The 24510-nt window shown below is 36.1% G+C and overlaps 1 protein-coding gene across 12 annotated transcripts in view; it reads left to right on the top strand.

The window, feature by feature from the left end:
- MEF2A (myocyte enhancer factor 2A) overlaps positions 1 to 24510 on the top strand; it is a 201174-nt gene that overhangs the window by 121024 nt on the left and 55640 nt on the right. For 10 of the 12 annotated variants that reach the window (XM_061158584.1, XM_061158591.1, XM_061158590.1 and 7 more), the window contains one exon: positions 449 to 652. In XM_061158584.1, coding sequence (XP_061014567.1) covers positions 449 to 652 — 204 coding nt within the window. Of the gene's footprint in view, positions 1 to 448; positions 653 to 6223; positions 6363 to 24510 lie in introns of those variants that run through there. The other 2 variants (XM_061158592.1, XM_061158593.1) reach the window with 1 other exon arrangement.

Here is a 24510-nt window from a genome sequence, read left to right as displayed (position 1 = left end):
CAATATTCTTGCCTAAAAAATCCCTAGACAGAGGTGCCTGGCAGGCTACAGTCCATGGGGTCGCGAACAGTTGGACACGAGCAACTAAGCGCACACACACATGATGGATTACTGAGGTAGGACTTGGACTTCCTGATGCCTTTTGAAACTGGATGGTAAGAGGCCACTAGTTAGCTGTTTCCTTCTCTGGTTCTTTGCCCAGAGCCGCAGCCAAGGATAAAGGAAGCCTTCTCAGGAGACTACTCTATCAAGCCCTTGGAGGTACAGAATATATGTAGAATTGTAGTCCTTTGGCAAACCGGGGAAGGAGACTTCGTGGAGTATGAAGCTAAGAAGTTTTTTCACCTTTGAAATCAGACTCAGTATTAAAAGAGAACTCATCTTCAGGTAGCCTATATTCCAGTACTACTACTAACTTAGTAAAAATGCGCTTTTTTCTGTTGTCTAGGTCACGTTTACAAAGAGGAAGTTTGGGTTAATGAAGAAAGCCTATGAGCTCAGTGTGCTCTGTGACTGTGAAATAGCACTCATCATCTTCAACAGCTCCAACAAGCTGTTTCAGTATGCCAGCACTGACATGGACAAGGTTCTTCTCAAGTACACAGAGTATAATGAACCTCACGAGAGCAGAACCAACTCGGATATTGTGGAGGTAACAGATGTGTCTAGTGATGCCTGAATTGCAGATAGTAATTAAATTAGATTGCTTTTTATAGCCAAAACATACATCTATTATATTTTTTTCTCTGAATTCTTTCTTAGAAGGATCTAATTATTACTATATGATGACCCATTTATAAGCATATCCTAATCACCAAGAAAAAATAAACAAGGCTGATATAGTATGTACATCAGTATAGTCTAACATTTCATCTATGATTACTTTTATATGAGTTTTAAAATTAATATTATAAAAAACTATCACTTTGGACAGTATGAAGTTTTAGTTTTTTTATGTCTTAATTATTTCATTACCTCAGTGACTACCCACAATTTTAAACACTAATGAAATGGTGTAAATATTTCTGTTTTGTTTATAGTGCTTTAGTTGTGGGGGGAGGATGGTCCCTTTTTTTTTTTTAATTTCTTTTCCTTCGATATCTCATAGTTCTACCAACCTATTTAGTGAAAATAAAGAAAAGGAGTTGTTGAGAATGATTTTAGTCCATTCAGAAAGTATTTTAAGACAAAACCTTAAAAAGGAGAATCAGTATGCTTTTCCCTTTAATTCTTTCCTGTTACAAAAATTTTCTTATAAAAGATAACTTTCTGTGCATATCTCTATAGCATTTTATACTATTTTCGTATTTACTTTTATTTTTTGTTTATCCTTACTAGTTTTGTTTTATTTTTGTTCAAAACAGGTTTTTTTTTCACTGCTTAAAAAGATGTGTTTAATTAGTTTTGTAATATTAGAAAACAATTTCAATAAATTAGAGATTTCCTTGGTTAAAATACTGAAATCATGGGAAATGAGGCAGAACTAACCATAAGAGAAGAAATGTAGTCCCAATTTAGGTTTTATTTCAGAAATTGAAATTAAGAAACTTTATTGTGTAGGGATCTAATTTATTTGCCTCCACACATTGTTATAGTTCTGAAAATGCATTTTAAATATCTCCCATATTTTTCTGCCTTAACCATTCCTTTTGGACAGTAATTGATTGATTCTGACTGCCAAAAAGAAATCTGCTACTTTTATTAGAAAAAAACCCTTATTTTTTTAATAATCAATTGCTTGAAATGGAAAATAATAGTCTGATTACAGTTACAGTTTGTTGGTTGCTTGATGTGCCCACTGTTTGATTTGTGTCTCACTCCCTTCAGTGTCTGAAGCTTTTGATCTTGCTTTTGTTGATCAGTTAAACTATACGGTTACGTCTTTAACCAAACTCCTTAGCACAGTTATGTTTTTATCAATTGCAAATTATTTTATATCATTTAGCTTTCATGGTAAATCTTATTATGTGCAATATAAGCTAGTAGACTCTTTCATTGTTGCATATCAAAATATATTTTGAATTGTAATTTTATAAATTAGGGGATCTTGATTTGAGTAAACTTCATAAGAGACTTTGTAACTGGATTTCTTTGAAACAGAAGGTATCCCTGGTGTTTAGTTTAAAATGACATCTTATTTTAAAAAACTCTGTCTTATCAAAAGCTCCAGTGCCTTAAGTCAAAGAAAAAGAGTTGACCTTAACAAACGAATAGATATTCAGGCTAGTTTCATTATGGAAGGCAGCCACCTGCCTAACCCTAACTACTCTGCTCTTCCATTGCAGCAGTTCTTGTTCTTGGGCCCCAGAAGTTGAGGGTACTTTGCACAGCCTAAAGCTTACTTCCTTAGAGAATATGAAGAATATAGAGTGATTTAATCCTCACAGAATTTTCAAAACTACCTGAGTCTTTATCTCTGTGTGGTCAGCAATGAGTGTAAGAGAGTAAATCCCAAACATTTTTTAGAATTCCTCCTGTATTGTAGTTTGCTTCAGTATGAAAGGAAATATTTGCAGTTCAGTTATCAATTGACATTTTGATGTTTTATTTTTTAATTGAATTTCTTAAGACATAAGCAAACATGAATTTCACCAGTAGCTCTTTTTGAAGCTCTGAACTACATAAGTACAAGACACATATAAGTAAAAGACAGAAAACACATTGAATTAAAAGGGATTTAATTTGTTGTGATAGGATAAAATTATAAAGCTTAATGCACCTTTCTTGTATGTCACTGTCTTACTGAATTAATCTTCATAAGACTGGATGATTATCATTGTAAGACAGTCTTTATTCCACATGTAAAGGTGATATGCAACTACATCCTCACTAGTAGTGCATACATACTTGAGTTCTTTTTATTGGTTGTAGTGATGGCTTTATACTAGTGGAGCTACCAAGATTGTTGTGAACCAAACTAAGTTAACAGGATAAGAGTAATGACAAATACTTACATAGAGCTTCCTATGGGCCACTTTCTAAGTGCTTTACAAATATCTTAAGGATATTTTTAGAATATCATTTTAAGTATATTTTCCTTTTACATGTAGTTTTGTTTCAAACAGTTATAGTAATTGGAAGCAAACATTTAGAGTTGCATTTGTTTATTTAACAAAAATTTTTGAGGGACTCCTCTGTGTGCCAGGGACTCCACAAAGTGATTTTTAGATTTCGAATTCAAGCCACAATACTGTTTTTTTCCTACCTATAGTTCTGTAAACCACTGAAATACACTTTTACCAACTGAAGATTTTATATTAAACTTCTGACAAGTTGGTTCTGGACTCTCTGGCCATCTCATGTGGCTGAGTACATCAGCGATAAATAGAGTCATGAACAGCTACAAGTGCTCTACTTTGGACTGTTTCCGTATGTAGTATGAACAGCAGTGAAACTAACTGAAAACTTTGCGAGCAACTTTCATAAGGCCTCTAACCTGAATTCACCCATTTCCTGTTGTGTATGATAGTTTTTAAAACTAGCAAGATTTTACTTTCCCCCATATTACTAAAATATTCTTTGGCAGAATCTTGACTATATTAAAATGGAGTCTTGTGTGGAGATATTTCTTTTTTATTGGATCCAACACACAGGCCCTTTTGGCATGTACTGTGTAGAATAGAGGGATGCGTGCCCTGTATTGTTGATCACATCTACATAGTCTACGAAATAAGGACACAAATAAAATTAGATCTAATATGTTTTCTGGGAGCACTGTAGAAAAAATACAATAAAGTAGAAGTAGTTCGTATTTGAATATTGTAATGCTAAACAGAGGAGGACATAATACATTTATCTACCTTTCAATTTTTAACCACAGGTATTAGGAACACTTAAACAGAATGGTGTTTGTATCTTTGCTTTCCTTACTTCATATTAGTTACGTTTTACAACTAGTCTCTTAAAATTTTAATCAGTTTTAACATTTTAATCGTAGTTGATAAGAATTTTTTTCTTTATAGCTTCTTAAAAGTCAACAGTATTTACATATTTTAAGTTGCATTTAGGTATTTTAGATTAAGGTTTGCAGTGTCTTGGGTATATATATCACCTATGATGTGGTACATTCTTTATTAAAAAGTGAGTTTTACTACTTTATTACCTATAGTTCATTAGAAAACATCAAAGATATACATTATATCTTTTTATGTAAGTACACAAAAAAAGATGGTAGATTTTGTTTCGTCCTATCAAAGATAGTAATTTAACTGGAAGGTACAAAGAAAATGTTATAACCCCCAAATCTTCTTTTCAGGATATTGATTTAAAAATTTGTGAACTTTATTATGTAATTTTATAAGAATATTACATATATCCTAGAGTATTAGAAACTAGAAATGAAAATCACCAGTGTAATTAGTTGCCATTATTCATTCACATATGTGTATGAATTGAATTTAAACTCAATAAAAGCCTAGACCAAATAGAATGGTTCTGCATCAAAATAAAAATTATGCTAAAGGCATGAAGCAGCTGCTACACAATAAATGCCCAAGATTACTTTGTAATGACATATCTTTCACTTTGCAGTATTTGCAATAATATTTGAAGTATTAGGTATTTCTCCATGTAATGACTTGGTGGCATTGAGCACTTCAGTAAATAGTTAAATGTGGTGATTCAGATCATTGTGCTGCCATTTAAGCATGTAAATATAGAAGCCATGCCCATTTATCTTTCTTATTAATATCTTGTGAACTGTTCCCAAATAGAGGTACTTTATTCATCACAGAATTAAAAAAATTTTTTTTCACTTGCATTATATATCATTTGATCTTCATATCCAAGGTAAGCTTTTTCAGAAGCAGAAATTGAGACCAGAGTTAAATGACTTGCCTAGAGTCATGTAGCAGTTTAATGGGAGAAGTGGGATTAGAACCTGGGTCTTTAACAGTAACTCCTCCCTTTGTTCCCTAATTTACCAGATCCATTAGAGCTCTGCAACATTTCACCACAAACAGACAGGATTTTATACACGTACCAGTAATGTGTTAACATGTGACAAACATAAGTAAGTTTTCCTGAATAATGAACAGAAAATTAGTGAGGTAATTGGAATAAGAATACTACAAAACATTTATCAATGTACTCATTATGACTTGGTGCTCTTCCAAGGGCTTTTATTGATATTATTATCTTATTGATGAGATGGTTAGATAATATCACCAACTCAATGGACATAAATTTGAGCAAACTCCAGGAGATAGTGGAGGACAAAGGAGCTGGCATACTGCAGTCCATGGGGTCACAAAGAGTCAGACACAACTTAGTGACTAAATGACAACAACAAAATTATTTTATTGAATCCCTCTAATTGTCCCCATTTCACAATTGAGGAAATTAAGGCACAGTGATGAATGAAGTAAAATGATGATAATTTGCATTCTGAAGGAAGAGAAAATCTGCTTTTTGAGTCTTAATAGTTCTTCCCACTTTAAAATTACAACAGAATTTGGAAATAATATAGAAAGGAGGATAGGGCGTCAATATAAGATATGTTTATGAATTATTAAATAAAAACAGCTGGTAGCAAAAGTAATCATACCAGTGATTCATACCATTTAAAATCAGTGGTTCCTAAAGTGTGATGCCTTGACCAGAAGCATCAGGATTACCAGAGAACTTGTTAGAAAGTTTTTGAGGTTCCAACTCAGACCTATTGCATCAGAAACTTTTGAAATGAGACCTGAGCATCCTGGCATTAACTTGAATCAACTTGTCCTAAGTGCAGTGAGACTAAAAGCTTCAAGTTAACATGCAATCTCTTGGCAGTGGTTATCCAGCTTTTAAAATATTTTTATCCCTAAGACTTTCCTCTGAAATAATTTCAAGTAGTGAGCAAGCATAAGTCATAATTTTTAAGACCTTCTAAAGAGTAGTTCAAAATAGTATGCTGATATTGGTGTGAATTGCAAATTGTTTTTAATGGGTGACATTTTGATTCAATTCTATATGATTATCAAGTGCTTCTTTGAGTGTATTTAGGGAATCTGGTGGGGATGTGTGTGGGGAGATGGACTCCAGTTCCTCAGTTGAGCAAAAAAGATAGGTGGCTTTTTTCTCCTGAGATCACCTAGCTACAGAACTGGAGGTGTGATTATGTTTAGGATTTCTGACAGTATTATTACATTCTCAGAAAGTCTTTTTGACTTTCAGTTTTTTCTCCCCATATTACAGAGAGGAATGGAGGGAGTGTTTAAGAGGCTTGCCTAATGTTTTACAGGGCTGCAGTGGAGCGGCAGGGAAAGGGAAAAAATAATGAAACATCTGAAGACAAGACAGAGCTTCCCTCCACCTCCAGCCCCCTGCCCTGCTCTTTTATTCCTAACAGAGCCTGAAGCAGCAGGATGGTGATTCACTGGGTGAGGCACCCAATCCTCATGGCCCTCCTCCTCTTCCCACATGTCCCGCACCACTCCCTCACACAGCAGTCACTGTAGCTCTTGCCGTTTTGGTTTTACTATTTTCATTTTGCTATATATTTGAATATTATTATTTACCATACAATTGTTGGTTTTCATTTATGTGCTTTTTATAAGGAATTGTGCATCTCTGCGTGTGATTTTTATTTTCTTGAAGTCAGGTTTTTCTTCAGCAGAGATTGATGTTACTGAAAAATAAACAGGAATTCATGTCATGGGTAGAAAGGGTTGTGATGTATATATACATATATATCACTTCATAATACAGCTCACATGTCTATATTTCTTGTGATTATTGATAAATATCTTTGTATCCTTTTTATATCCCTGTGTGTCATGGGTTGAGTGTTTCAGTACTTATGATGAGATAAATTCTTCTTTTTTCTCAGGCAGTTTGTCGATACATTGACCAAATTTTTAGCCAAGGAGGGAAGGAGGGTACAGAGGATTGGGGGAAGAGTGGTCAGAAAAAACTTGCTCTAGAGGTGACACCATCACCTGAGTCCTTTAAAGGACAGGGTTGGAGAGAGAAAGGGGGTTAGAAGAAAGGTGTTACAGATTGGGTGGGACAGCTTATGTGAAAAGTAGGAAGAGCATAGCATGCTTATTTTACAAAGTTAAAAGTCAGCTAAGAATAGTTATAGTGTAGTGTGAGAGGTAAACCAGATCCCAGAGAGATGTATAATACCCTTGGCTCCTTCTGAAGACTTGGGCACCTGTTGAAGGAGCCTCATAAAGCTACCTAATAAAGTTTTACTGAGTCTTGCACTTCCCAGGCTGTGAATTGTTAGAATTGCCTTATAATTTTTTTGAAAGGGGTTGAAGAGAAGTGAAGGGAAAAGGGTAAAAGTATTGGATGTAATGCATTATTTCTTCATTTTTTAATTTATCAAACTGATGTTTATCATACTGTGTATGAGACATTGTACTGGACACTAGGAATATGATGGTAACTGGACATGTTTCTTCTATTTCCCCAATAGGATTATGTGCGGCTATTTTATTATCTTACCTCAGAAGTCCCTTTGTTGGATACATTTCAGTATGGATTCAAGGCACTTAGAATTCTAAGATATTGATGTTTACCACCAAGTATTAACCATTCAGCATATAAACATTATATTACTATTAGAGCTAGAAGCCTATTTAGAGCAAAAGATGTAGAGTGCTTCCCATATTCAACAATGATATGGGTATGCCTGAAAAGCAAGATATATCTATAGTCTTAAGTGGTATTTCAGTTCTTTTATATAAAGATAGCTAATACAGACATTCAGTTTAAAAAAACTGGCTGTTCAATTCACTTAAAATTAAGAGGATAACTGTATATTATATTTATTGGTGCACAAGTAATTGTGGTTTTGCCTTGTTGAAATTTGCCATTTGCTATAGGAATACATTCTTAAATGTGGTTTTGTTGTAGATCATTTTAATGCAAATTTCTTACTTTATGTTTTTTTTTTACTAATGACTTATTTCCTGTGTATTTTAGATTAGGGAAATGATGTTAGGCAAAAGCAAATTCAAGGAATTTTCTTATTTGAGTTCAAAATCAGTCATAAAGCAGTAGAGACCACTCATAACATCAACAATGCATTTGGCCCAGGAACTGCTAATGAACATACAGTGCAGTGGTGGTTCAAGAAGTTTTGCAAAAGAGACAGTAGCTTTGAAGATGAGGAGCATAGTGGCCAGCCATTGAAAGTTGGCAATGACCAATTGAGAGGATCATAGGAGAAGTTACCTAAGAACTCAGTGTCGACCACTCTACTGTTGTTTGGCATTTGAAACAAATTGGAAAGGTGAAAAAGCTCAATAAGTGGGTACCTCATGAGCTGACTGAAAGTAAAAAAAAATGGTCATTTTGAAGTGTCATCTTATTCTGTGCAACAACAGTGAACCATTTCTCAATCAGATTGTGAGGTGTGATGGAAAGTATATTTTATATGACAACCAGTGATGACTAGTTCAGTGGTTGGACTGAGAAGAAGCTCCAGAGTTGCACCAGAAAAGGTCATGGTCACTATTTGGTGGCCTGCTGCCCATCCGATCCACTACACTTTTCTGAATCCCAGCAAAACCATTACATCTGAGAAGTACACTCAGGAAATCAGGGGGATCCACAGAAATGTTGGCTGCAACACCTACAGCCAGCATTGGTTAACAGAATGGCCCCAGTTCTCCACGACAGTGCTCCACCACGTATCGCATAACCAACACTTCAGAAATTGAAGGAATAGGACTACAAAGCTTTACCTCATCCACCATATTCACCTGACTTCTCTCCAACCAACTACCACTTCTTCAAGCATCTCAACAACTTTTTGTAGGGAAAACACTTCCTCAACCAGCAGGAGGCAGAAGATGCTTTCCAAGAGTTCATTGAATCCCAAAGCACAGATTTTTACTTTTTATTTTTTTCATTTATTTTTATTAGTTGGAGGCTAATTACTTTACAATATTGTAGTGGTTTTTGCCATACATTGACATGAATCAGCCATGGATTTACATGTGTTCCCCATCCCGATCCCCATCCCACCTCCCTCTCCATTCCATCACACTGGGTCTTCCCAGTGCACCAGCCCTGAGCACTTGTCTCATGCATCCAGCCTGGGCTGATGATCTGTTTCACCCTTGACAGTATACTTGTTTCAATGCTCTTCTCTCAGAACATCCCACCCTTGCCTTCTCCCACAGAGTCCAAAAGTCTGTTTAATACATCTGTATCTCTTTTTCTGTTTTGCATATAGGATTATCGTTACCATCTTTTTAAATTCCATATATATGTGTTAGTATACTGTATTGGTCTTTATCTTTCTGGCTTACTTCACATTGTATAATGGGCTCCAGTTTCATCCATCTCATTAGAACTGATTCAAATGAATTCTTTTTAATAGCTGAGTAATATTCCATGGTGTATATGTACCACAGCTTTCTTATCCATTCGTCTGCTGATGGGCATCTGGGTTGCTTCCATGTCTTGGCAATTATAAACAGTGCTGTGATGAACATTGGGGTGCACATGTCTCTTTCAGATCTGGTTTTCTCGGTGTGTATGCCCAGGAGTGGGATTGCTGGGTCATATGGCAATTCTATTTCCAGGTTTTTAAGGAATTTCCACACTGTTCTCCATAGTGGCTGTACTATTTTGCATTCCCACCAACAGTGTAAGAGGGTTCCCTTTTCTCCACACCCTCTCCAGCATTTATTGCTTGTAGACTTTTGGATAGCAGCCATCCTGACTGGCATGTAATGTTACCTCATTGTGGTTTTGATTTGCATTTCTCTGATACTGAGTGATGTTGAGCATCTTTTCATGTGTTTGTTAGCCATCTGTATGTCTTCTTTGGAGAAATGTCTGTTTAGTTCTTTGGCCCATGTTTTGATTGGGTCATTTATTTTTCTGGAATTGAGCTTCAGGAGTTGCTTGTATATTTTTGAGATTAATCCTTTGTCTGTTTCTTCATTTGCTATTATTTTCTCCCATTCTGAAGGCTGTCTTTTCACCTTACTTATAGTTTTCCTTTGTTGTGCAGAAGCTTTTAAGTTTAATTAAGTCCCATTTGTTTAGTTTTGCTTTTATTTCCAATATTCTGGGAGGTGGGTCATAGAGGATCCTGCTGTGATTTATGTCGGAGAGTGTTTTGCCTATGTTTTCCTCTAGGAGTTTTATAGTTTCTGGTCTTACATTTAGATCTTTAATCCATTTTGAGTTTATTTTTGTGTAAGGTGTTAGAAAGTGTTCTAGTTTCATTCTTTTACAAGTGGTTGACCAGTTATCCCAGCACCACTTGTTAAAGAGGTTGTCTTTTTTCCATTGTATATCCTTGCCTCCTTTGTTGAATATAAGGTGTCCATAGGTTCATGGATTTATCTCTGGGCTTTCTATTCTGTTCCATTGATCTATATTTCTGTCTTTGTGCCAGTACCATACTGTCTTGATGACTGTGGCTTTGTAGTAGAGCCTGAAGTCAGGCAGGTTGATTCCTCCAGTTCCATTCTTCTTTCTCAAGATTGCTTTGGCTATTCAAGGTTTTTTGTATTTCCATACAAATTGTGAAATTATTTGTTCTAGTTCTGTGTAAAATACTGTTGGTAGTTTGATAGGGATTGCATTGAATCTATAGATGGCTTTGGGTAGAATAGCCATTTTGACAATATTGATTCTTCCAATCCATGAACACGGTATATTTCTTCATCTATTTGTGTCCTCTTTGATTTCTTTCATCAGTGTTTTATAGTTTTCTATGTATAGGTCTTTTGTTTCTTTAGATAGATATACTCCTAAGTATTTTATTCTTTTTGTTGCAATGGTGAATGGTATTTCCTTAATTTCTCTTTCTGTTTTCTCATTGTTAGTATATAGGAATGCAAGGGATTTCTGTGTGTTAATTTTATATCCTGCAACATTACTGTATTCATTGATTAGCTCTAGTAATTTTCTGGTGGAGTCTTTAGGGTTTTCTATGTAGAGGGTCATGTCGTCTGCAGTTAGTGAGAGTTTTACTTCTTCTTTTCTTATCTGGATTCCTTTTATTTCTTTTCCTGCTCTGATTGCTGTGGCCAACACTTCCAAAACTATGTTCAATAGTAGTGGTGAGAGTGGGCACCTTTGTCTTGTTCCTGACTTTAAGGGAAATGCTTTCGATTTTTCACCATTGAGAATAATGTTTGCTGTGGGTTTGTCATATATAGCTTTTATTATGTTGAGGTATGGAGAGTTTTTGTCATAAATAGATGTTGAATTTTGTCAAAGGCTTTTTCTGCATCTATTGAGATAATCATATGGTTTTTAATCTTTCAATTTGTTAATGTGGTGTATTACATTGATTGATTTGTGGATATTAAAGAATCCTTGCATTCCTGGGATGAAGCCCACTTGGTCATGATGTATGATCTTTTTAATATGTTGTTGGATTCTGTTTGCTAGAATTTTGTTAAGGATGTTTGCATCTATGTTCATCACTGATATTGTCCTGTAGTTTTCTTTTTTTGTGGCATCTTTGTCTGGTTTTGGTATTAGGGTGATGGTGGCCTCATAGAATGAGTTTGGAAGTTTGCCTTCTTCTGCAGTTTTCTGGAAGAGTTTGAGTAAGATAGGTGTTAGCTTTTCTCTAAATTTTTGGTAGAATTTAGCTGTGAAGCCATCTGGTCCTGGGCTTTTGTTTGTTGGAAAATTTCCGATTACAGTTTCGATTTCCTTGCTTGTGATGGGTCTGTTAAGATCTTCTATTTCTTCTGGTTCAGTTTTGGAAAGTTATACTTCTCTAAGAATTTGTCCGTTTCTTCCAAGTTGTCCTTTTTATTGGCATAGAGCTGCTGGTAGTAGTCTCTTATGATCCTTTGTATTTCAGAATTGTCTGTTGTGATCTCTCCATTTTCATTTCTAATTTTGTTGATTTGGTTCTTCTCCCTCTGTTTCTTGATGACTCTGGCTAACGGTTTGTCAATTTTATTTACCTTTTCAAGAAACCAGCTTTCAGCTTTGTTGATTTTGCTATGGTCTCTTCTGTTTCTTTTGCATTTATTTCTGCCCTAATTTTTTTTTCTTTTTAAAAAATTATTTATTTATTTATTTTTTTCATTTATTTTTATTAGTTGGAGGCTAATTACTTTACAGTATTGTAGTGGGTTTTGTCATACATTGACATGAATCAGCCATGGATTTACATGTATTCCCCATCCCGATCCCCCCTCCCACCTCCCTCTCTACCTGATCCCTTTGGGTCTTCCCAGTGCACCAGGCCCGAGCACTTGTCTCATGCATCCAACCTGGGCTGGTGATCTATTTTCACCCTAGATAATATACATGTTTCGATGCTGTTCTTTCTGCCCTAATTTTTAAGATTTCTTTCCTTCTACTAACCCTGGGATTCTTCATTTCTTCCTTCTCTAGTTGCTTTAGGTGTAGAGTTAGGTTATTTATTTGACTTTTTCTTGTTTCTTGAGGTAAGCCTGTATTGCAATGAACCTTCCCCTTAGCACTGCTTTTACTGTGTCCCATAGGTTTTGGGTTATTGTGTTTTCATTTTCATTCATTTCTATGCATATTTTGATTCTTTTTTGATTTCTTTTGTGATTTGTTGGTTACTCAGAAGCGTGTTATTTAGCCCCCGTATGTTGGAATTTTTAATAGTTTTTTTCCTGTAATTGAGATCTAATCTTACTGCATTGTGGTCAGAAAAGATGACTGGAATGATTTCAGTTTTTTTTTAATTTACCAAGTCTAGATTTATGGCCCAGGATGTGATCTATTCTGGAGAAGGTTTCATGTGCACTTGAGAAAAAGGTGAAATTGGTTGTTTTGGGGTGAAATGTCCCATAGATATCAGCTGGGTCTAGCTGGCCCATTGTGTCATTTAAAGTTTGTGTTTCCTTGTTAATTTTCTGTTTAGTTGATCTATCCATAGTTGTGAGTGGGGTGTTAAAGTCTCCCACTATTATTGAGTTATTGTTAATTCCCCCTTTCATTCTTGTTAGCATTTGCCTTACATATTGCAGTGGTCCTATGTTGGGTGTATATATATTTATAATTGTTATATCTTCTTCTTGGATTGATGCTTTGATCATTGTATAGTGTCCTTCTTTGTCTCTTTTCACAGCCTTTATTTTAAAGTCTGTTTTATCTGATATGAGTATTGCGACTCCTGCTTTCTCTTGGTCTCCGTTTGCATGAAATATTTTTTTCCAGCCCTTCACTTTCAGTCTGTATGTGTCCCTTGTTTTGAGGTGGGTCTCTTGTAGACAGCATATATAGGGGTCTTGCAAAGCACAGATTTTTATGTTACAGGAATAAGCAAACTTATTTCTCATTGGCAAAAAAGTGTTGATTATAATGGTACCTATTTTGATTAAAAAGGTATATTTGAGGCTAGTTATAATGATTTAAAATTCACAGTTCAAAGCCACAATTACGTTTGCACCAACCTAATATTGTGAAGTTATTTTTGTAGCTCAGTTCTGAGAGGAACTCAGCTTTGGAATCTATAGAGTCTAAAGAAAATGAAATATTTTCTTGGCATAGATAATCATAACTGTACTTTTTAATTTAAAATTGTGCAATCAGTGTTGTACCTATAAACAATTCTAATGGTAGTATAAACTGCTTATATAAGCAATTTTGAATGATAGTGTATACATACATTGTAATTATCTAGGTTTTTGTTTGAGGGATTGATTCATACCTTTAATGTGTGCTTTAATCCTTATGTATCCTAAGGTTGTTCTAGCACACTGGTATGTGATTATATTTAGTTATTCAAATAATATTTCTAGTAGTTCTTACTTTAGTTCATTAGCACTAAAGTACCAGAAAGTAAACTTTTAATACTGTTTTGAAAATGTTAGTGAATAATGTTGGTAAATAAGCTATATGCTTGAGTCTTTGTGAATGTATGAATGCTTGATTATTCATATTGGAATTTACCTCTTATAATTCAACAGAGAATCTTTTTCTGAAAGATATTGCTTCTGTATGAATTTTCTTTGCATATAACTGGTTAGTTATTTTGTGTCAATTTCTGGACTTGACTTATTTCTAGAATCTCTCTTAACCTCAAAAACACTTATATTCTAACATGGGAATATCAACTAGTATTTGTATAGGAATTTTATATTTTTGCTTGCTTCTTTATGCCACCAGTGTTCATACAGAATTATTTCATAGTATTATGTAGTTAGAATATTGTTATTGCTGCTTCCTACATTTGTATAGCTCATCAAGTTTTAAAAAATTGCTCTGTTACTTTGAAGAGTGAAACCTACCAGTTATGTTCCGTAGGACAGTAGAAAATAAGAGTTTAGGTGGGTATTTAGCTGTTTTGTGAGAGTGTGATTAGAATTCTCAAATCCTATCGTTTATTTTTCTTAGTAACAATTCAGATATAATTAGTATTATAACTAGCATTTCTTGGATATATTAGTTACTGATTGATTTTGGGTATGCACATAGAAAAAAATCAATATCTACTTCACATTATACACAGAATTTCTGTTGAATAGAGAGTTTGTGTAGAGGAGTAATAAAATTAGGGAAAAACAAGTTGGAAATAGTTGATAGAACATCTTGCATACCAGGCTGTGACATTTGACATTTGTCCTGTGGTTATTGGGCAGCTGGTAAGGGTATTTAAAAGTCTAAGTAGTCAAGTAATTGTAAGAATGATAAGCTGGAAACAGATAATTAACCTTTTAAAAGAAATTTATAGAAATAGACTATTACCTCGTCTCTTAATTATGATAGATTTTTAGCTATGTTGAGATTTATGTGACGCTATTCCACTTGGTTTGAATGGGGAAGTAGGATTAAATTGGGGATTTAGGCTGTGTTCTAATTCACACATTGCACTTTTTCTTAATTGAGCTATTAAAAAAATGAGTACATTATTTGTAGAAAAGGAAATGTTTAGAATTTGACCATAGTGTCAATATCAAATATTATTTTATAAATAGTCTGTACAATATGATCTCCTTTAGTACAGCAATTTAAGTTAAAATATTTTTTACTTAAAATCACTTCATTATTATTTGTCATGCAGAAATGGCTAAGTAACCAAATTACTGTGAAAAGGAGTCTGTGTTATGAAAATGTTTGGAAGCCTTGATCTAGTGCTATACTTAATTGATAAGGAAACTGGGGTCCAGACAAAGTAAAGGACTTGTCCAAGGTCTTACCAGTACATAATCACAAAACCAGGACTTAAATCATGTTGTCTTGAAGGTCTTGGTATGTCTCTAAAACACTGTCGATCCTTTGAGGCAAAGATTTTGTGAAGAGGATTAGTAATCTCCCTGGTGGAGTCCCACAGATACAGCGCTGGCCTTCGATGCATGAAGTAAGGCACCCAAAGCCAGAGTTCTGGTACACCAGCAGAGGGATGGGGTGGGGAGGGAGGTGGAAGTGGGGCTCAGGATGGGGAACACATGTACACCCGTGGCTGATTCATGATGAGGTATGGCAAAAACCACCACAGTATTGTTAAGTAATTAGCCTCCAATTAAATAGATTAATTTAAAAGGAAAAAAAAAAGTGACCTATAAAATTAATCTAAAATTGTTGCTCACTTCAGTGTTAATTCATTTTTGATAGTGTTAAAAATTCATCGGGTTACCCAACGTTAGTATGGACAAAAACATAAAATATTGTTAAGTGGAAATGGAAGTAAAGCTCACAGATGAAGAGGACATGATTTTCTTCACTCTGTAACACTGGAAAGAATGCCTTTATTTCAGTATCTTCCCATCTTCCACATCTCCTCCCAGTTATATATGTTACTTCCAACTTTTAGAGAAGTAAACAGGCTTTAAAAGGAAAAAAGTAAAGGTGCTTCTGCTGTAGTACAGTCTGTGCATGCCTGAAAAATGTTAGACTGCAAAACCTATGGAACTTTGTGTTCTAAGCACAACATACACTCAAAAATAGTAATTGAGAAGATAGGTTGAATGGCTCAGTGAGGCAGCTTAGTGTAGCTATTGGCTACAACAGTGGATATGGTAAATTCACTAAATTAATTATTTAAATAGAAATGCTGGCTATTTCTATTAATTAGGCTATTCTGTTAATTAGTACAGAGATAGTGGGTCTTAGGACAATGCAGATGAATGAAGTGTAGCAATGAGCCATTGAGGGGAAGAAGGTGGTTATCATTAAAGTAAGTATGGGAACCTGCAGCAAGGCTGGGAGTACTCCTGTGAAGCTGTCATTTGAAATTTTCTTATAATACAGATAAATGTTCCTGCTGTCAGGAGGATGTTCTCCTTTCCTGCTAAAGGTTTTTAATACTTTTCCCTGCTTCTTGGCTCCTCTTTGCTAGGAATCATCACCAATAAGCCAAAGTGACTATTATACTGACATCATTCTCTATTTACCAGTATCATATGAACAAATTTGCATTGCAAAATACATTAGAGCAGACTACTATGTAATCATAGAAGAGTTTTTCCGTTTTTTTTTAAGAGGTGATGTTCATTAGTTTATGTTCATCTGAATAAATGGCTGCTATATAAAAGAAAATTATTCAGAGAGGGAAATTTTTCTAGTTTCCTTTAAGGTATACAGAAAGTTGTTTTCATAGATTCTGTTGGCTCTTGATTCATATAGTTCTGTTCATTGGTTATCTTACTATACCTGGATATAGGACTCACTAGGTATAAATTCCAATGTGATGATTATTCATAATCAGAGTAGTAAACATTTCCAAGTTTTTGGTAAGCTCCATAAGGTGCTTTCACACTGCTTGGTGTTTATAAATCACTGCCTCAGATAGCTTTCATTGTCATGTGAAATGGATGCATAGTAACTCTGTCTCTAGTGGCTGCCACAGAGGGTGTTATAGACACACCTGAGATTTAACATTTTCTGTTCTTTTTATTGAGATAGCCACAAGCCATAAAATTTATCATTTTAAATTCTACAATTCAGTGGTTTTTAGAACATTCACAAGTTTGTGCAACCACGAACACTATTTCTAGAACATTTTTTTCAAACCAAAATGAAACTTGGTACCCATTAGCAATCATTCCCTGGTTCCCCTCTGCCCCACGTCCTGGTAGCCACTGATCTGCGGTCTGTGTCTGTGGATTTGCCTGTTGTGGATGTGTCATGCGAATGGAGCGATGCAGTATGTGGCCTTCTGTAGCGGCTTCTCTGACTCAGCAGTGCTCTCAGGGCCTGTCTGTGTTGTGGGTGTGTGTCAGCGCTTCACCCGGGCTCACTGGGGTCTCCTCTCACTCCACGTTTCATGGCAGAACAACTCAGTCTCCAGTCTGGTCTAACATAACCTGTTGATCAAACCATTGAGTCTTTAAAAAAATGTTTTCCAAGGCTTTTTAAAAAATATTTAATTAAATTAATTAATAATATTTCATTCTGTGGATGTACAATATTTTATTTGTACATTCATTGCTAAGAAACACTGGGTGATTTCTACTTTTTGCCTGTTTTGAAAATGCTACTGTGAAACTTGTGTGCAAGTGTTCATATGGACATACTTTGATTTCTCTTGGTTATCTCACCAGCAGTGAAATTGGCTGGTAGCAAATTTGCTGTGTTTCTTTGGGGGAAGTTGATGGTGGAACTCTCTGGAAAATGTGGAATTCTTTTCTTCATTTAACTTTTAAAGCAAACAAAAGAATCATCAGAAAACAACTTTATTGATGTCATAAAAATACTTGACTCATTTTTTCTTAAAAATGTAGATTTTTAAAATTTTAGTAACATTAGGCTAGATGATCTGTACCAATTCTTAAGATGAAGACAACTAAAAATGCTCAGCGAGTAGAACAAAAACTTTTGTTTTGACATCAAAGAACTGATAAGGAATATGTCAGGCCAAAATCTAAGGAAAGGTTAGAACCTAAAAGGTAGGCACATGTTTAAAGCTATGGCTACCCTGACTCTTTTGCCTATCTGGATAAGACAGTAAAAACACTAACCGTGGTGGATATAGGAGGCAGGAGGACAGTTACGACTTCTTGATTTCTGATTTTAATAGATTGCTTCCCACATCCAACTGGGGCCTTCAAAAGAAGGAAACTCACTGCTTTTTCCCTTCTTGCAAAAGATTGCAAGGTATTAGTTGCTCCATTGTGTCTGACTCTTTGCGACCCCTAACCGTAGCCTGCCAGGCTCCTCTGTCTGTGGGATTCTCCGAGCAAGAATACTGGAGTGTGTTACCATTTCCTTTTCTGGGGGATCTTCCCAACCCAGGGATAGAACCCGGGTCTCCTGCACTGCAGGTGGACTTTTTACCATCTGAGCCACCTGGGAAACTGTCAAAGATTGCTAGGAGAGTTCTTTTTTACTGACCAGATAGGGCAAAGAGGAGAAAAAAGTAAAAAAGAGAACCTGCTTCTGAGATATTGTAAAATAAGTGCCAGCATTGTGCAGAATCACTGGCCAATGGCATACAATACAAGAAGTCCAAGAAAAGTATTAATAATGTCCCAGTTAGTTGGATAGAGCAAATATATTTCCTTTTTGAATAAATGCACCTTAGTGTCAGCATCAAAATTTTTCAAATAACCTTTCAAGACCATTGAGCATCCATCATGCAGAAATGACCAACCATAAAAGAAAATAATATACAGTAAGAAAAATGTAGCAAGTAATAGCAGAAACTGATACTAAATATTTAGATATTATTATACATAGATTATAAGCAATTTCACTTTCTGTATTTTAATTTTTTTAAAAACTTAAAAATATCTGTAGGAAATAAAACATTATCAAAGAAGTGATACAGCACTTGAAAAAGAATGAAACTTATATGCAGTGATATAGCATTCTTGGAAAAGAATGAAATACTTCTAGAAATGAAAAAAAAAAAAATACAACAACCAAAATTTAAATCTTGGTAGACATTTTGGAGGAATTTCCCCAATGGCTCAGCTGTAAAGAATCTGCCTGCACTGCAGGAGACACAAGGGCATGGCAACCCACTCCAGTATTCTTGCCAGGAAAATTCCTTGGACGGGAAGCCTGGTGGGCAGCGGTTCATGGGATTGCAGAGTCGAACATGACTGAAGCAACTGAGCATGCATGCAGACATGTTGAAAGTATACTTGACATAGCTGAAGAGGAAATTTGTGAACTGAAAAGAAAAAGTTATCTATAATACAGCACGAAAAGGTGGAAAGTGCAAAAGAGATAGGAAAGGAGGATTGGTTAGAAAGTCTAACCTTAATTGAATTGGCATTCCTGAAGGAAAGAGAGAATGGGGCAGAGGCAGTATTTGAAGAGATGATGACAGAATTTTCTAGGATTAATAAGAGTCCATAGTCCTCAGATGTATGAAGCCCAGCAAATACCAGGCAGAGTTAAAAATGTTTTAAATCTTTGCATAGATGTATTACAGTGAAACTGCAGAAAATAAAAGACAAAAAGAAAAACATATTATCTTCAAAGGAATGCTGACTGATTCTAAATAACAGCAAATGAAATCTGTAGTCAATGAAATGATACCTTATAAATGTGTTGTGAAAAGGGGAGTTGGAATCCAACCCACCTGCCAATGCAGGAGACATAAGAGATATCGGTTCGATCCCCGGGTCATGAAGATCCCCTGGAGGAGGGCATGGCAACCTACTCCAGTATTCTTCCCTAGAGAATCCCACGAACAGAGGACCTAGAGAATCCCACGGACAGAAGAGCCTGGCAGGCTACAGTCCATAGGGTTGCAACGAGTCAGGTACAACTGAGGTGACTTAGCACACGCAGCAGAGTTATATTATCCCCTTGGGTAAACTGAGACTGTTGCACTGCTTAAGTATCTAGCTCCTTGGAGACAGGCCCCAAAAGTGTTTGGGATGGTGGTGGGGAGAAATATCATTTGCTGAGATTTTTGCCATCAAATCTAGGTATATCATTGGCTTCCCAGGTGGTGATAGTAGTAAAGAAGCCTCCTGCCAGTGCAGGAGATGCAAAAGATGCAGATTCGACCCCTGATCAGGAAGATCTGCTGGAGAAGGGTATGGCAGCTCCAGTATTCTTGCCTGGAGAATCCCATGGACAGGACTGAGCCTGGCAGGCTACACTCCATGGGGTCACACAGAGTCAGACACGACTGAAGTGAATGATAACTGGTACTACTATAACGTATATCAGAATTGCTTAATACCTTAAAATGAAAAGAAACCATAGTCTGAACATCACACACTTCAGAGGAAGATACCGATAAGGTCATGCAAGAACTAGGGAAAGAGTCTGAAGGCAGTGCCTACAACCACATGCACAAGAAAAATGCTTTCTTTCCAATGGTTGAAGTGACTCCTGATGACAAACCTCTATGCACTCTTCCTTTTCTTTGTTGACTGGCTAATGCAGTCTGGAAATCTGTATGCAGATCAGGAAGCAACAGTTAGAACTGAACATGGAACAACAGACTGGTTCCAAATAGGGAAAGGGGTACATCAAGGCTGTATATTGTCACCCTGCTGATTTAACTTATATGCAGAGTGGGAAATGCTGAGCTGGATGAAGCACAAGCTGGAATCAAGATTGCTGGGAGAAATATCAATAACCTCAGATATGCAGATGACACCAACCTTATGACAGAAGCAAAGAAGAACTAAAGAGCCTCCTGATGAAAATGAAAGAAGAGAGTGAAAAAGTTGGCTTAAAACTCAGCATTCAGAAAACTAAGGTGATGGCATCTGGTCCCATCACTTCATGGCAAATAGATGGGGAAACAGTGGAATCAGTGGCTGACTTTATTTTGGGGGGCTCCAAAATCACTGCAGATGGTGACTGCAGCCATGAAATTAAAAGACGCTTGCTCCTTGGAAGAAAAGCTCTGACCAATCTAGACAGCATATTAAAAAGCAGAGACATTACTTTGCCAACAAAGGTCCGTCTAGTCAAAGCTATGGTTCTTCCAGTAGTCATGTATGGATGGGAGAGTTGGACTATAAAGAAAGCTGAATGCCGAAGAATTGATGCTTTTGAACTGTGGTGTTGGAGAAGACTCTTGAGAGTCCCTTGGACTGCAAGGAGATCCAGCCAGTCCATCCTAAAGGAGATCAGTCCTAAATATTCGTTGGAAGGACTGATGTTGAAGCTGAAACTCCCAATACTTTGGCCACCTGATGTGAAGAACTGACTCATTTGAAAAGACTCTGATGCTGGGAAAGATTGAAGGCAGGAGGAGAAGGAGATGACCGAGGATGAGATGGTTAGATGGCATCACCAGCTTGATGGACATGAGTCTGAGTAAACTCCAAGAGTTGGCGATGGACAGGGAGGCCTGGCACGCTTAGTCTGTGGGATTGCAAAGAGTCGGACACGACTGAGCAGCTGAACTGAACCAAATGCAGTCTGAACTAACACAATGTAGTGGAAGAGAACTAAACTACACATCAGAAGACTTAGATTCCAGTCTCAGTACTGCCCCTTAATAGCTGTGTGATTAATGGTGAGGGTGGTCTCCTCTATAAAGGTAGGCAGTGAACTGGATGATCACAAAGGTAACATTTAGTTTTCTACTCGACAGGTATTTTAATACACTTTTTAAAGCATGTATAATCTCACTATTCCATTGTGTCTCAAAATTTTGACTCAGTGGATAAATTTCCAGAAAAATATAATTTAACAAAATGGAATCACGATAGATCCAGGAAATCTGAATAGTCTTACTGTCAAGTTTATCACAAAAAAACTCCAAATCCAGATGGCTTTGTAAGAAGTAATAGTAAATTTTTAAAGAAATAATGCTAATATTTCACAAACTCTGTTCCAGAGAATAGGAAAAGAGGGAACTCTCCTATGAAACCAGTCTAACCTTGATAGCTAAACAACATGAGTTCTAAAAGGAAGAATCAGAAGTCATCGTCATTGAACGTAAATTCACAACTCATAATGTTTACTTTGTTGAGTTCACAACTTCTCTATCAGAGATATTTTTATTTTCACGTTGAGTTGTTTTCTCCATTGCTTGAGCACACATCTAGACTCTATTAGCCTTCCTTGCTTTGGAGTGGTCATGTGTGTGAGTTAGCCGGTTGAATATAAATAGAAATAAATGATTCATTCTACTTCCAGGTCTGACCTGTAGAATACCTGCCACATGATCTTCATACTCTGTCTCCTCATTTTGTCAGCCAGCTGCAGAGAATCCAGATGGAAACTCTTGAGATCCCATGTGGAACCAAAAGATAAACAGGCTCTGAATAATCTCACCCAAGGCTCTCTGAGATAAACATCCTCACTAGCTTTTGTATGAATAAGAAACTTTCATTGTTTTAGGGCACTGAGATATGTGTGTGTTAAAGCATCCAACATCATGTATGCTAACTAATACAGAAATAAATCCAACAGTATATAAAAGTAAGTTGTGAGTAAGTTGGATTTATCCCAGGAATGCAGGATTGACTTAACAGAGTATCCTATTATTGTGGACTGGAAGTTTTAATATGTCCATGCTACATGAATAATCCATATAGAGTCAAGGAAATGCCAGTCAAGATCCCAAGGAATTAATTTTTTCAAGAATTCAAAAACTGATCTTAAATATATAGGGAAATTCAAGGGGATAAGAAGATACTCTGAAGAATAGCAAGATGAGAAGCTTTGTATTACAATATATTGAGACTGATTTTATAGCTGTAGTAATGTGGCATTGGCACAAATGCCAAATAGATCAGTGAAGCAATAGCTGAACAGAACCATGTGCATAATGTGGTATTGCAAGTCAAAGTGGGGAAGAACCACCTCTGTAAGCAGTGATGCTGGGACAGTTGGATACATGTATATGGGAAACTGTGAGACTGAACCTGCCTTGTATCTTATACAAAATTGACATTCTGAAGTATTTTTGACCTAAATGTGAAAGGCAGAATTGTAACACTTCTGCAGTATAATGTAGGAGAATATCTTCGTGATTTTGAGGTAGGGAAGGAATTCTTATACAAGACATAAACATTACTACCATAAAGGATAATTGTAAAGGAAAAGTGAATAAATTTGATTTTATTAAGAACCTGTTTTCATCCAAAGACAAGTGTTAAACATGTCACAGAATAGGAAAGGATTTTTTTCCAGCAGTACGTAAAAGTGGCAAAGAACTTAAGTTGATTACAAGTAAAAGAATGACTATGAAGCAATAAGAAAAAGACAGCTCAATAGAAAATTGGCAAAGTCCTGGAACACTTGGCACCTCACGACAGAGAAAATCCAAATGGCCAGTAATTTTGAAATGTGCTTCATTTTCTTGGGAATGAAGGGAAAGCAAGTTAAATCTTCATTGCTGGTAGAATACGTTGATACAACTACTTTAAAAAATTGTTCTGCATTACCTAGTGTGAGGATATCATTTTATGAACTAACAGTTCTGCTCTTAAGAATATACCTTGGAGAAGTGTGTGCAGATATGTGGTAAACCATGTCTGCAAAAATGCGCATAGCTCCATTTTCATAATAGCTAATAGGTTGAAGCAACTTCAATGTCTATCTGTAATAGAATGGATAAAGCTTTCTCCCATATAATATAGTACAATATTCAATAAAAATGTTCAAGCTGTAACTACCTGCAACCCTAAACGTCAAGTGTATTGAAGGAGAACAGACAAAATAATACAGTGCATATATTCCGTTCACATAATGTTTAGAAGTATGTGCATGCTCAGTCACTAAGTTATGTCCAACTCTTTGTAACCCCATGAACCTACCAGGCTCCTCTGTCCATGGGCTTCTCCAGACAAGAATACTGGAGTGGGTTGCCATTTCCTTCTCCAGGACATCTTCCTGACCCAAGGATTCAATCTGCATCTCCTGCTTTGGCAGACGGACTCTTTACCAGTGAGCCACTGGGGAAGCCAATTATAGTTGGAGGGATGTATATCGTAAACCTATGATAAAAGTAAAGGAAGTTGACACCACAGACTTAGGATCGTATATGGAGGAGAGAGGGGAGGGTTATGTGATTGGAGGAGATATATAGGGTTCTGGTTCTAGTGTATTTTTTGACCTGATTAGAATTACTGTTGTTCACTTTGTAATTGTTGAATTTTATATAAATTTTGATGCACCTTCTATTGGTGGTTTAGTCACTAAGTCGTGTCCGACTTTTGGCGACTCCATGTTCTGTAGCCTGCCAGCCTCCTCTGTCCATGAGATTCTCCAGGCAAGAATACTGGAGTGGGTTGCCATTCCCTTCTCCAGGGGATCTTGCTGACCCAGGAATCAAACCCAGGTCTTCTGTACTGTAGGCAGATTCTTCTACTGACTGAGCTATGACGGAAGCCCTTTAATGTATTGTGTCCAGGTTTTAAAAAACGTTTTTGTTTTCAAAGTGTCTAGGAAGAATAAGTATCTTTCAGAATTGGAAACAGTTATTAAAAATGGAAAAAAGGAGAAATTTTCACATTAAAAAAAGTTCTAAAATCTAGTTTAAGTTCCTTGGGACTTAAGACATCATTCCATAATTTTAAGCACTCATTTATTCTTTATGCTGGAGGTGACAAATTATCCATTCAGCCAGTGTTTATGGAGTTGCTTAGTTGTTTCACTGAAATGTGATTTAAGGTGGGTGATAATGTTGTGGATTGGTATAATTGATGAGCTCATCATGCATTTTTAAACTATGTCTATATACCT

Source organism: Dama dama, chromosome 13 (genome assembly GCF_033118175.1).
Source record: "Dama dama isolate Ldn47 chromosome 13, ASM3311817v1, whole genome shotgun sequence".
NCBI classification, from domain to species: Eukaryota; Metazoa; Chordata; class Mammalia; order Artiodactyla; family Cervidae; genus Dama; species Dama dama.
The sequence above is the reverse complement of the archived record's forward strand: the minus strand, read 5'-3'. Positions and strand labels throughout refer to the sequence as shown.